We start from the raw sequence: 14,860 nt of genomic DNA on the forward strand, positions 1-14,860 counted from the left end.
AAATAAAAACCGTTGAAAATTACCGATCAAAATGACACATCAGGAACATATGGTCATGTGTGCATGCAAGGGTGACTGCAAAGTTACATCCTGTATAGGTTGTTAGCACGTAAATACAATTATTAATTTATATTTCTCGGACTTAGTAATATACTAAACATTTCCATTAAAATAATGCTTTTTTTCCATTCAAAAACAAGTTTTACTCATAACCTGGTCATCGTGAAAGGACATTGTTTTAAATAATTTAGTTGGGTATGAAATACTTATTAGATATCTCAACAACCTATGATTTTCTTAACTTAATTCGTTTATTTCAATTATATAAGTTAATACTACCTTATATATTTTAGTATTTTAAGACAATTTTCCACTATCTTTTTTTAAATAAAACCAAAATACAAATATTTTTAATAGGTACTATTTAGGATACTATAGTATATTAAAACATAAAAAAACAAGAATTTTTGTTAATAAAAAATAAGATTACCAAAGGAAAAAATACCATGAAAAAATCAATATTCATACATTGGAATGATATTGATAAACAATTGAGTATTCATTTACTTATTAGTTATTAGTAATAAATTCGAATTTAAGTATTAAATACGTTGTTGCCTTGTAAAAGTAATGAATTTGGATCAACATTGTTTACGTAACCCTAGCATATAATGTGCTATAATATTTACAAGTATATTTTTTTCTATTGAAGATATTACAGTCATTTTTCATATTTCTTATAACTCATAACCATATAGTCCATAATTCATATACTCATAACATGACATCGTTTTGAAATTTGGACATAATAATCTAAGACCGTGTATTACATGTATTATGGTTATTAATATTTTTGATACGTTGATTACAATTTGATTATTATTTTCGAAGAAGCTGGTTTTAGATTATTGCCAATAATTAATGTATGACCAATTGTCAATAAATACAAATTCGATGAAAAATATTATATATTATATTATATAGATATATAATCTAGAATTGCATTTAAAGTTTAAACACAGAATAATAATAATAATAATAAGTACCTACTGGCTACTATAAATAATACAATTGTATAAAAATAACATACACACCTATCTAACCTTGGAATAAACTTATTTCAAACATTTTTGAGTAGAAAACCATAAATAATCTGCTTTACTGTTTATATTTTGCAAGCCATTAACAACGTATAAATAAATAAATTATAAATACTTCAATTTGAAAACATGAATCAACATTTTCTGTACCACTATAATTTATATTGGTTGAGTTTGAGTGGCAGAGAAAAATACGTATACCCTGTTACTGTACGGCAATGGTTTATACGTTACATATTATAATCAAATATAGACATCACCGAATCAATTGTGTTATTTAATTTAATTTATTCTGATGGATGTCTACGCATTTATTATATTTGTTAACAATATTTTTAAAAACTATCTTAAAAAATGTTTAAAAATATCTTACTGATATACCTATAGTAGTGTTGAAGAATGAAGATCAAGGATGCCCGGGATTGGAGTACAGGTACTCTGCAGTCTGCAATAATTGCCCATTTCGTAATATATCGACACGAACGTAGTAAATCGATTGGAAAAATTCTATATAAAGAAAAATGGCGTACATCGAGTGATTGTTTTTTCAAGAACAGTTAGAATGAAACAACGAATGCAATTATAATTGATCATGGACCATAATAATACTAAATATACATATTTTATATTACTACGTCCATGGGATATGAACGTAAAAATGGCGGTTTATTCCGTATTACTACTTGTATTGTCTGAGTTACGTCTATAACCATGGTTGTTAACATTTTTAAAATCCACGGTTTTAGATATCGCTATTCGCTATCACGTCGATAATCACACGACAACACAGTTATGATAGCGGGGAATTTTCAAAAAAAAGTTGTCGTCATACTCATTTTTTTTTGTGTAACCATATTTTACAATGATTCTGTAGATTTTTAGTTAAAATGGATAAGACTGCCGTGTTCAAAGCGTACGTTAAGACTATCAAAACGAGAAACCGAGCTTTTGGGTCCCCAGCACCGCCACAGGTGGATATCCTGAAGCAGCGTAAGCCGCGTAGAGACGAATTTTCTCGTAGGGCCAAAGATATTGTCAACGATCTAGTCAAGCTGACAGACTTCTTGAACCGTCACTTTAAGGACTATATTGATGTCCAGGCGTTCAATCAGCAAACTACGTTAACAGATGCAGACCGTGACAAAATCGACATTGGCGCACAACACATTATCAAAACATGCAGTCAACAGTTAATCCTCCTAAAAAAGAGTTTGACCGGTGATTGCAGTCAAATCGATGATCATAGACGGCAGATTATACGCTATGTTGAATGGCGGCAAAAATCTGTCACCAAATTGTTTGCAGAGATTAAAGCAACACGAGCGCAAAGGTGTCTAGAGTATGAGAACGTTTCAAAGTTGAGCAACTTGACTCACGGTTTTGAACCCGCGAAAGAAACCAATAATGTAGCTGTTGTAGATTATGAAGCAGCTGACCGACAATATGCTGCTCAACAAGATGACGAATTATCACCAGAAGAATTGCAAATGTTTGAAGCTGAAAATATAGAAATGTACAACGAATTAAATCAGTTATCAAATGAAGTAAGTATTATACTTTAGAATTGGATTGTTTTATTTGCTAACTTTTTATTGAGCTGTATTTACCTAATTTTAGGTAAGAAATATAGAGTCCAAGGCTGTACGAATTGCTGAATTGCAAGAGTTGTTTACAGAAAAAATATTGGAACAAGATCAGGATCTCGAGAGAATTGACACAATTGCAGTGAATACCACCGAAAACATTGTTGATGCCAATACTGAAATAAGATCAGCTATACAAACTAACGCTGGTCTTAGAGTGTACATATTATTTTTTATATTAGTACTTTCATTTACCTTACTATTTTTAGATTGGTATAATGATTAAATGTGATGAACTATGATACCAAAACCACAAATCACTAATATATCTATCAAAATTGGTATTGTAGAACAAGTGATTATTTGTTTTGGATAAGGTGAACTTATTGTGATGATTTTATGTACCTTTGGTTAATAATTTATTAAGTTTAATATTATTTATTTATTAACTGCTGTTTTAATTTCACTTGAAATGTTGAAACATTTATGATATTTGTTTTAATTTAAATTTATACAAATCTTTAATTTTCATTGAAAATAATAAAATATATTATAAATTACAACAAATGTTACAATTTGTATACAAATATTTTATAAAATAAATCATGAAATTATTTTTAAGAGTATTCTTCATTAAAAAAAACAATACAGACCACAAAGTAGTAGAAAAGAAGCAAAAGAAAGAAAGAAGTTAAAAAGAAGCAAATGTTAAAAAAAAAAAGGAGATATTTAAGAATTTATTTATTTTTAAGCAGTGAAACTTGACATTCACAAGTATTTAGGATAAGATACATCTGTATATACTGTGAGTTAATGTAATTTTGAACCAATCGTGGTTCATTAAAATGAAAATTACTTGATAGATGTGTATTTTACAGAACATGAAAGTTCTTGTCAACGGTGTATGACTATTGACTCTATTGTATTGAGTTTTACTTAATATATATTTTCAGCTTAGTTTTCAAAATATTTGTTACATGCTAACTAAACAATATTTTGACTAAGTTATTCCGATATATGCTTTATCAGTCCAAAAGTGTTAAAAACATTAACTTCATGAATCATTATTTAGTTACTATGAAACAAAACAATAATTAACACATAATTATATTTTATATTGTAAAATACTTTATAAATATCAGTCTTCAGACATAGGTTGTGTCAATAGGCAATTGGAAAATTGATGGGTCGTATACTTATCAGTCAACATGTACATTCTGCTACATTCATGTACAATGGCTAGTTTTAAACTTTCTTTTTTATCATAATGTGCATTGCAAAGCAAGATATGAGATGAGCAAAGTCAACAATAATAAATGTTTTATAATAGTATAATTAGGTATCAACTTATTTTATATTAAGAGTTGGTATTTAAATTTGTTCAAAAATAAAAGTTAATTAGTGTAATTTTTAAAATATTTTCAAAGTAGTTCAGGTAACCATGGTCTATGACTTATAATTGAATATTTCAATTACTAATACACTAATTGTTGCCTATTTATTATACTATGTATTACCTTCATGTTTATTTCTATTGTCTATAGTATTTACCCCAACATGGGCTTGTTGATAGTTAACCACTAGATACAGTCAAGTCATGATAACTCGATTTTTTTTTATTCCCCTAGAAATATAAATTAATATAAATGCGAGGTAGATATCTCAAAGCAAATTTTTATCTCTCTTAAACTTCAAGTTTTTGCGACTCGGCGGCATTTATTTTTCCAAGCTGGCCAGAAATCCCAATCTGTTTTGTCTCTAGCAGAGGCATACGGTGTTTTGGACTTTTAATAATAATATTGACATATTGTAGTGCAAACTTTTTTAGTCCTTCATTGTATAAAACAAGATATTAGACTCAATTTTTTTTTTTTGGAAATAACTTTTATGTTTAAATTGTTGAATAAATTAAAGCTGAAATATATATTTTTATATTACATATGTATTTAAATAAATCAATTGATTTTGAAATAAACATGTTTTGTTTTTATTCAATATTAAGGTCCATTTTCGTCTTGTCCAAAGGTGAACTAATTGCTGTTGATTGTGATTGTGATAATATGATCTTAAGCTTAGAGCATATTATACTAGTATAAGGTCTATGGATATTATATACTTTTGGTTTTAATGCATTGATAAATACTGATTGTTTTAGTATATTAATTATAAGTCAACAAGTCATAAAATATTTGACTGACAACAATACAATAATATAATATTATGATTGAACTTTCTCAAAATACACCATTCAATATAATCCGTTGAATATAATAATAAGAGGTCGTTTGGAACTTGATGAAATAATCCAGAAAATAAATACAAACCAATTGTTCTGCTATTTGCTCTAGATGTACAAACATTCATTGAACAATCTGCAAAATAGTGTGAATATAAAAATACAAAAATGATTACAAATTTTTAATTTTACTTTATTTAGTTACATGTAACACTTAGAACTTACAATCTCAAGTTCATAAGTTTTTCGGTTTTTAATATATTTTTTTAATTGAACTAACTATTTACAAACATATTGATTGTGTTAAATTATTTTCTAAAAAAAAAAAAAATGTTTCTTTATTGCATCATTGATTACAAATACAAGTATTTATAACCAATGACAACAGATATACACAAATATATAATAAATCATGACATTATTAAGAGCATTCTGCATTATACAAAAACAATTCAGTTGTGAAAAAAGTAATAAAATTAAAATAATAAAGAAGAAAAAAGTGGCAATAAGATAATGCATTAGTAGATTGAAAAGGAAAAGGCCCAATTTGTTGTATATTCGAAGGAACTTTAGATTTTTTAAATGCCAAATAAAAATCAAATGGCAAAACGCTCAATGTATGCAAGTAGTTGAAATACTGATGAGTACAAAGGAGGAATTTTTATATGCTACACATTATCATTTTGAACCTCAGTCGTAACTCAATAAAAAAATACATGTAGTATATATATAATATATATGCACACATATATAAATATAATATACACATAAATATAAAACAAAAATTATAAGACTGACAATAACTCAAAAATAATTATTTTTGATTTCATATAAATTATAATCCATACATGAATAATAAGTATTTGAAATTGTGTTAATGCTTGTAACTGAGATTAAGTACTTAATCCACTGAAGGTTTGAAGCACTGTAATTATTGTAACAATCAGTGCATGAAAGCTAAAGTCATTTAGGGTTGAGAGATGTTAAATGTATTCGTTAGGGTTTGTATTTTACCAAAGGTATATTTTTTTGTTTGTAGACATTTGTCACACACCCACTCAGCGTATACTTCGGCTGTAAGTAACTGGAACGCAGGCTCCATCAAGCCTGTACAAACCCTGAAAATATTTAAAAATAAATTAATATTAAATATAAAATTTAATTTTGAGAGCAAATACATTTTATAAAATATATAATGTATAGCATTAAAATAGGGTTTCTGTAATTTGATTTTATTTTTATCACTGTCATCATGCTGTCCTTCATAATTAGTATAATTGTATTATTATTAATTATTTTAATTACTTAAATTCATTAGAATGATTTTAAAATACTAACTAAGAAGGTTGTAATAGTTTATTAAAACATTTGATTATTAAGGTAGATATTTATATCAGTATTAATTTAAAAACATATTTACAAAAATCTAAATTATCAAATGTTACAGCAATTATGAGTCCAAAACATATGATAATATGTTTTTTCTCAATATAGTTTCTTATTTAATATTACAATAAAAACCAATGTATAAAAATAAAAAATGTTAGTTAACAAAATATTGTTGTGTATAATTTTTTTCATAACATTATAATAAATATTTTTAATAATTACCTATGAAACCAAAAATTACAACCAGATTCACATAAAACAGCTTGATCATTGTCATGCACTTCTTTATGACAGTTACCACAAGGATAAATTGGTGGGGCATTTGGATTTTGTGGATTGAACACCATTGGTTGATCATGAGGGTAAATCTGAAAGTTTATTATTAAACATTATTATACTCAGATTAAAAGCAATTATAATATTTATAGAAAGTTTATATTACACATTTACATAAATGAAATGATCACAATTTAAATTAATATTAAATATTTTAGCCAGATGAGCATGAATTTGATTAGAATTATTCCTACTGCATCAATAAAGTAGTACATAGACTAGCGGTGTTATTATATTATTTTAGTGGTGCCACCACAGTAATTGCACAGATATTGTAGTATCTGTAGACTTTAAGGACTTAATATTATACTTATATTTGAAAAAATCTTTTTGTTTTTGAGAAATATCAAAGAAAATAATATTTTTTGAATTGTACCTCTTTTTTATAAGTTAGAATTTGAATCTCATTTTTTAATTTAAGATAAAAACATAATATGTTTAATTACGAAAAAATAATTAAATTCATTAAAAAATAAAACAATTTTAACTTAATGTACATATTTCAATTATAAAAAAAAAGTTTAGAAAATGAATAGACAACAATAGTTAAATTCCACTTGAGATAAATGGCAATTTATAAAATTAAACTTATAAAATATATAACCAATGATTTTAATTGAGTAAACATTCAACTTTTAAGTTATTATTAAATACTATTTAATTAATCAAAACAAATATTTAAAATTACATGTTAATCATTTATTTATATAGTTGATTATTTCACAGTATGTAGTTCAAGTATACAAAAAAAATTAAAAAATTTCAATTCCTCAAAACTTTATTATTAGTATGAGCATTTATTTTTAAATCTGCTAAGAAAATTAATGTTTGTGATTCGCTCTAAACTTTAAAATAATTTTTGAGATTTTTAATTGAATAATTATTTAAAATAAAATGTTTAATGAATGAACTGTATGAACTGAAGGGAAAAATAAATTAGAAATAAGAACAGTTAAAGTAACATTGATAACAAAGACTATGCCAGAGTTCTATGCATTTCTTTTGGAAATCCTTGGTTACAAAGATAAATCCATTTTTCTATCAAACAAGTATACTATCAACACCAACAACTAATTGGTTTTTAAATATATATATCTATATATACCTTTTATTTTATTTGTTCATTTAATATTTATTTTACAAAGATTTGATAAATTATTTATTTAATCATTATTATTTATATATAATTATATGCCTATAACTCAATATTTGTATGAGTAAGTACTTCAATGTATTGATAAACAACGGATTAGTTAGTATAAAGTTAAATAATTTATATAAATGATGACCAAACTTTAATCTGCATACATATTACACTTTTTTTTAATAAAAATATTTGATTATCTAATCCCCCCCCCCCCATACAAACATTAAATTAAGAATTAGAAAAAAATCATTATAATCTAAAAGGCCATTCACTGTAATGTGAACACAATATTTTTGTAGTTATTGTCATCCCAAGGAGCACAAAATGTGGTAAGTTATATTAATAATAATTACATTAGACTAAAACAGATCTTTCAAATATGTGTTTTGTGTAAACAATTCACTAAATTCTTTTACCAAATTTTACCACTTTCTTTTGATCCTTTTCAGTCTTGAAAATAATTAGTATATTTTAATAATAATCTCTTCAATTCATCCCATTAAACTAAGATACACTATTTTAATCAATTATTGTCTCAAAAATTAATTCTAATTATATAGTAGTGATAGTTAGTAGTTATTTTTATCGATAACCGTTGAGCTTTAATGGTTTATGGTTTATTTACATATGCATGCACATATCAAATTATATTTTAGATCAGAATAAATAAAATTAATTTAATTTAAAAATACAATCATTATTTTAATATTTTCTTTTACCTTTCCAGCCGACACTGGCATTGGTTTAGAATTAGGTCCAGGCCCATATCCACCTGGTTGTTGACTATTGGGTATTTGAGAATGATGCATCATAGGAGGCATAAGTCTATGTTGTTCAGAAGGTTGAGGTGGACCCCGCATCATCTGGGGACAGGGCATACCTCTTGGACAGTTCATCATATTACTAGGTCCAGGCATACTATTGCACTGTTGATTTGACATTGGTTGCCTACAAGCCATGGAAACAGATGTCATGTTGTTGGATCCTGGACATGGAGGACCACGTACTGGACAACCATTATTATCTACTGACATGTGTGGACTCATATCATTCATGTCCGCTGAGCTTACTGGCATATTCATTGACATTGGACTATTTGTTAAAGGTGAAGGGCCCCCTCGACCCATCATCATGGGACTGCCACCAGGACCTGAGTTAGGATGACCGTTAAGAGGTGAAGGACCCATTGTCATGGGACTAGACATTGGTGGATGAATGTTCATATTGGTATTTTGAGGTATGGGACTACCCATAGGTGAAGCACAATTCAAAGACGGTTTTTACCATGGCAGCACATTCCATAGGGCTGTTGCCACGCATATTTGGCACCATATGTGGACTACCCATAGCAGAAGGACTTCGATTCATAGATAAGGCATGTGGGCTATTGCCTGGTGCACCACAACTCATCATAGGGGGTCCACATACCATTGGATTTCTGTGTGGACTACTACCACATGGTCCACCCATTGGGCTACCCATAGGTGGACCACAATTCATAGGTGAGCCACCCATTTGGTGGCAAGGGCTACCAGACATCATGGGTCGAGAATTCATCATTTGTCTGTTCATATGATTTGTATTCATCACTTGTGGTGGTGGGGTGTCATCAAAAGGGTTTGAAGCAACTATAGTATCTCCATAACCTAAAAAAAATTAATATAAATTTAAAAGATATTCACAAAAACATTTTTTCTACAATTTATTATTTAAATTGACTAAACACAAATAAAAGGAAATAGGATTGATAATAGTTTAATAATTCACTTGAGTAGAAGATACTCTAACAGCAATATAATATAAGTTATTTTAGTGGCATAATAGATTTACATTTTACTTAAGACAAAAATTACATATCTAGAGGTGAATAATTTCATTTATAGTATTTTAAGAGGTACCTTAAATACAAAATACTTTTAACTATAATATATACATTGGCACCATTAACCAAAGTTTAATAATATTCAAGCTTTAATTTTGGTTATTTTTTTTTTTTGATTTTTCCAATTTATCAGCAGTATACTAATATATTACTACGACATTTTAAATTTTTAACAAAGATAATTAAGAATATGTAGAATTTTGATATGTTTTTATTTATTTTTATAACATAAATGTATGAATCTTTTTTTTTTGGTAGAAGCACTTAACTTTAATTCTTGTATATACATTTAAAAAATAAAAATAAAATTGTCTTGTAATTTCTAATTTTGTATTTTTTACATTAAAAATAAATATTTAGAGTTTATGATAACTAGGTTTGAAGCTTTGATTGTAATATTGCATGAAGGTTGGTTTTCTTTAAATACATGCAGTAATCTAAGATTTATTAATCATTATTATAAGAATCTAATAGCATAATATAGTATACATATTTCATGTTAGTGTATATTCTTGATGGTTTCATATTTGTATGAACATTATTGTCTACACGTAAAACAGGTTCTCATACAATATAATTATACTAAAATCATTTATATAATCACATGTACGCTTATTGCCTATTGATGTGTTCTTGATAAATTAGATAGAAGTTTGATGTTTGTTCATAGGTATAACTACAAAGAACAGTTAGTTAACAATAGTTAGTGACCTACTAAACTATGTGACGTGTGCATGTAAATGAATATTTTTATCCACTGTACAGCAGTAGTTATTATTTTTTAAATTATTTAATGAATATTTTGAATGTTCCTAATTAAAAACTTAAGATGAAAATAGATTGAACAGTATCATACAACAGGTGAGATTTGCTATGCATTATTCTAAAATACTACTATATCAATCAAAAAATAAAATCTTAGAATTGTATTAACAAGAAAATTCTAATTAATATACAAACAATAAAAACCATTTGAGAAAAATGACAGAAAACTATTGTTACATTAATAAAAAATTGTAAATCAAATCATTTATATGACCATCTTTGTGAACATCTTACTACATTAATTTATCGCCAGTCTTATACCTTGATCCAAAAATATTATTTAGTTTAGATATATACCAAGCATATAGATGTTTATTTTAAATTGATTTTACAATTAATGAAATTAAATACACAAATTAACTATTATTTACAGTGTTAACTTAATAATTATTGTTATTAAGATTTTGTATTAAACGTGTTTAGATTAATAATAATATACTAATTAAATATTTAAGATTTATTTGTTATTTTAATTGAGATTGTATAAAATAAATAGTTTTGAAGCCTATCACAACTACAAACATTTATTTGATTATTTATAAACGTCTAATACTAATAAGGCTTTAAAATTGGGAAAAATAGACAACTATGATTTTGTATATATATTGTTAGTGGATTTATTGGTTTAACAGAATATTTATTCTATGAAATAAATTTTAAGGTAAGGATCTGGGAATATATATGATAAAAATTAGATAGCTTTCCAAAAAGATAAAAGAATAGTGTATATATTTTGAGGTGTAAGTATCTACATATCATTGTAATAAAATCCTACTACCTAACATAAAAATTAATTTAAAATACAATTTTTCGGGTTTAAGTGTCTAACATTAAGTATGTAAAGGTTTAGGTCTAAATAGGTATATATTCTAATGAGCGTATAGGTCTATTACATGTGTATATGCCTTTACATCTTACATATTTTCCCATATTATGTTCCATGTCTAGTTTCCATACGTAAATTTCTCTTCAAACATCCATTAAAAAAATTACCCTTATTGAAAAAAATATTGTTTTGGTTCATTAGTTGAAGGTCAGCATAATAAATACCTAATATTAGGGGGAATAAATATTGTAACTTTCGCTATAGTTTAAATATTAATAAAACATGTTTATTTGATTTTACCAGTTAATGGTGGTGGAAGTAAATCTTGAGGTGATGGTGGTGGTGGTTGAGGTGCATGATTCGTCACAGTAGCAGCATTAGAAGTACGTCGCTTCTTTTTAGCTGGAGGTGGTGGAGGTGGATCTGGAGTCATCATTGGTGATTTAAACTCATTGCCCATAGGCAACATCCTAAAAAATTAAAATAAATAATTATAGATTACAATTTTAAAACATTGTTAAAATATTTTTTTTTCTAGAAACCAACTAAATGAATGTTTTCTTTTTACTAAAAATTTTCTTTACATATATAATTAAAATATTAGAAATAAAATATGGAAGTTTACATTCTTGATCACAAGGTACTAGCTTTTAATGTATTATTCAGTACCAAATGAAATTTCACCTGTCTTAACTTATAACAATAGGAGGCACTTAAATTAAACATAATGATTTAATACTTGAGACAAAATAAAATGATAAATCAGTTTTTTATTAAAAATTTAAAAATATTTTATATTTTAGTTACCAAAAAAAGGTTTTTATTAATTCTTACTTAATAATTAAATAAATTAATGTTATTTTATTTTTTAGTTTTTGAGAATTATAGAATCTGTACATCTTTAATGAAATAAGCATAAATGATCTTGTATGTTAAACACTAAAACGTTTGATTAGATGAGACAAGTTGGCATTGGTGCTTAAGTAAAATGTAATTGTTATAAAACGCCAAAGATTATTTATAATACATTTTTTAGTTGTAGAAAAAGTAATAGCACATATTAGAACAATTTTTAATACTTAATTCTTTTTAATTACCTATTAGTCTAATAATTTAAATTATTAATTTACAATTGTAAGTACCTTATAACATTTTATAAATATTTCAATTTCAATAATATAATTACTCTATAAAGCTCAAACAACAAATTAAACGGAACTTGGATAAATAGTTAAAAATAAATGTAAATAATTTAATGTGTATTTAATAATAAATAAATATATTAACAATAACTTATCGGTTATAAGGTTTATTGTAAATTTAGGTAAACTTAAGGTATTTTAATTAAATTATAAGATTTATTAGTTTCCTTAGTTTAAACAGTAAAAATATGATATAAATACAATTAATATAATAGTAATATACAAGGATTCTATGTTGGGAAGTAATATGGTAATTAATTAAATGTTTAATGATTTTAAATTGTTTTACGAATGTATTTTAAAAAAAAAGGATTATAGAATAGTATTAAAAAAAAAGTATGTAATTATAATAATTTAAATGATAATTTCATTATTTTCAGTACTAACATAAATAATACACACTAGGATATTTTATATTTTACTTATTAAAATGGGTGTTATTACATGAATTAACTATTCACAAAATATTATTTTCAACTAAGTTTAATAAAACTGTACATACGAGCAGGGTCCACCCATTTTATTGAAATCATCTGGATAACAGTGGCCTCTCTGCATATGAGGCGGCATGTCTTGACATTGGTTGTAATACGCCATTTGATTACGGCCTCTCGGTAACCTATAAGAAACATACCAACATGACCATTACAAGTTTGTACATAGATGGACGAAGGTAGACAAACAGATGTCCAAAAATAAAAAGCAAACTTACGTGACGTAAGGGGCCATGCCACCCATGTTGTGGCTCATTGCTAATAGATCGAACTCAGAGTATTGAATGCATCACAGCGATGACTGCAGTCAAAAAACCTGAATACAGAAATGAATAAAAATTAACCAAAAAATAATAGTCGAAAACAACCAAAAAAAAAAACACATACTTACACAATATCTCGCGACATGATAATTGTGCAAGTACATAGCCACATATGTATAAAAGTAAAATCAATCATCTATTTTCAAATTGTATCTATCGGAGTGAAAACTCGGACAGATTGAGCGACATAGTTACAAAAAACAAACAAAACTCGAATACCTACGCCACAGACGAGTGCGGAAACGTAGGTGTAAAAAGTATCTCCCGTTCGCGCGATCGTATTTTTACATTTATACAACTCACGGAAATTGTGACGGACGACTCGATTCTTCCTTCTACAGTGGCTGAGGATCGGAGTATGCTGCTGCTGACACTCGCTGTTCTGCCTATGCTGCCATCGGCCGGCAATTATTTCCGTTTACGTTTCGAACGTATCCAATGTTGTATATAAAAGTGTATATTTGTATAAATGTACGATACGTAACTTATTATTTTTATAATACATATACACCGTACACATACACGTATCTCTCTCTATGTATATAAACTATTATTATTTATACACATATGTATTATAAATTGTATATATATATATTATGTGTGTGCAAGACGACGCGCGCGCACGAACACGCACACACACTCACGTATACTGTCGCACACATGCACGCACGGATATACTCGGCGACGAGGAGTAAAATAAAAAAAATGAAATAAAAATGTAATAAAAAAAGGCGAACGATGTGTACTCGACAGCCACAATGGCCACGGACGTGTTGTTCGACCGCGAAGAAAACGATATTAATAATAATAATAATAATACGGCGGCGGCAGCGGCCGGATTCTGTGCGTCCGAAAACGTTGATAGTAAGGATTTCGTAAATCGCGAAAAACGTAAAACGCCGTCGTCGTCTTCACTCTTCAGTTGCGGTGATGGGCGAGCGGTATGGAGGGAGGCGACATAATAATAATAATAATAATAATAATAATAATAATAGTTATAATGATAATAATAAAAATAATAATAATAGTTATAATAATAATGTGGAAAAAATGTTTGAGAAAATAATACCAAAACAATAATACACACGAAACGTGGTGGTGGCGGAGGCGGCCGGGGGTGATCAGACGGAGATGAAACGATAATGCGCGTGCATTGTATAGACGAGATACGGCGGCAAGCACGGATCCGCGTACGCGCTATATTTAGTAGTTGGACAAGGACGGTGGCAGACAGGAATGCCGAACGAAAACATCAATCGGCCGACACGATGTCGGTGACGTTGCAAGTGCGGGACGCTTGTAACATCCGTGACGTTGCCCGGGACCGTGGTTACCTCGGTCGAAGACCGGCTCGCGGTCACACCAGTCGTTGTAGTATTATAGTAGTTGTTGGTGCGTGTAGCGCACTCGCCCCGCCGCCGCGCCCAGGGTGTATTGATCTCTCAATCGGCGGCGGCAGAGCGCCTTTTCTCCCCACCGTTCCCGCGTCCTCCGCACAGCCGTCGACTCACCGTCGT

The 14,860-nt window shown here is 27.9% G+C and overlaps 2 protein-coding genes across 2 annotated transcripts; one reads left to right on the top strand and one right to left on the bottom strand.

Moving 5' to 3' along the window:
- The first annotated feature begins 1,883 nt into the window (after positions 1–1,883).
- On the top strand, positions 1,884–4,552 carry LOC132921961 (syntaxin-18). Its single transcript, XM_060985237.1, has 2 exons — positions 1,884–2,644; positions 2,718–4,552. Exons 1-2 carry the CDS (start codon positions 1,988–1,990, stop codon positions 2,967–2,969), a joined length of 909 nt encoding a protein of 302 aa, XP_060841220.1. The 5' UTR covers positions 1,884–1,987; the 3' UTR covers positions 2,970–4,552.
- A 539-nt stretch (positions 4,553–5,091) lies between these two features.
- On the bottom strand, positions 5,092–14,559 carry LOC132921955 (protein pygopus). The gene is given in 9 exon segments (XM_060985226.1): positions 5,092–5,948; positions 5,950–6,037; positions 6,531–6,676; positions 8,511–9,071; positions 9,073–9,437; positions 11,625–11,794; positions 13,029–13,145; positions 13,239–13,336; positions 13,647–14,559. Coding segments are annotated over 8 exon segments (1,518 nt in total). The 5' UTR covers positions 13,277–13,336; positions 13,647–14,559; the 3' UTR covers positions 5,092–5,915.
- Positions 14,560–14,860: the final 301 nt, after the last annotated feature.

Source organism: Rhopalosiphum padi, chromosome 1 (genome assembly GCF_020882245.1).
Source record: "Rhopalosiphum padi isolate XX-2018 chromosome 1, ASM2088224v1, whole genome shotgun sequence".
NCBI classification, from domain to species: Eukaryota; Metazoa; Arthropoda; class Insecta; order Hemiptera; family Aphididae; genus Rhopalosiphum; species Rhopalosiphum padi.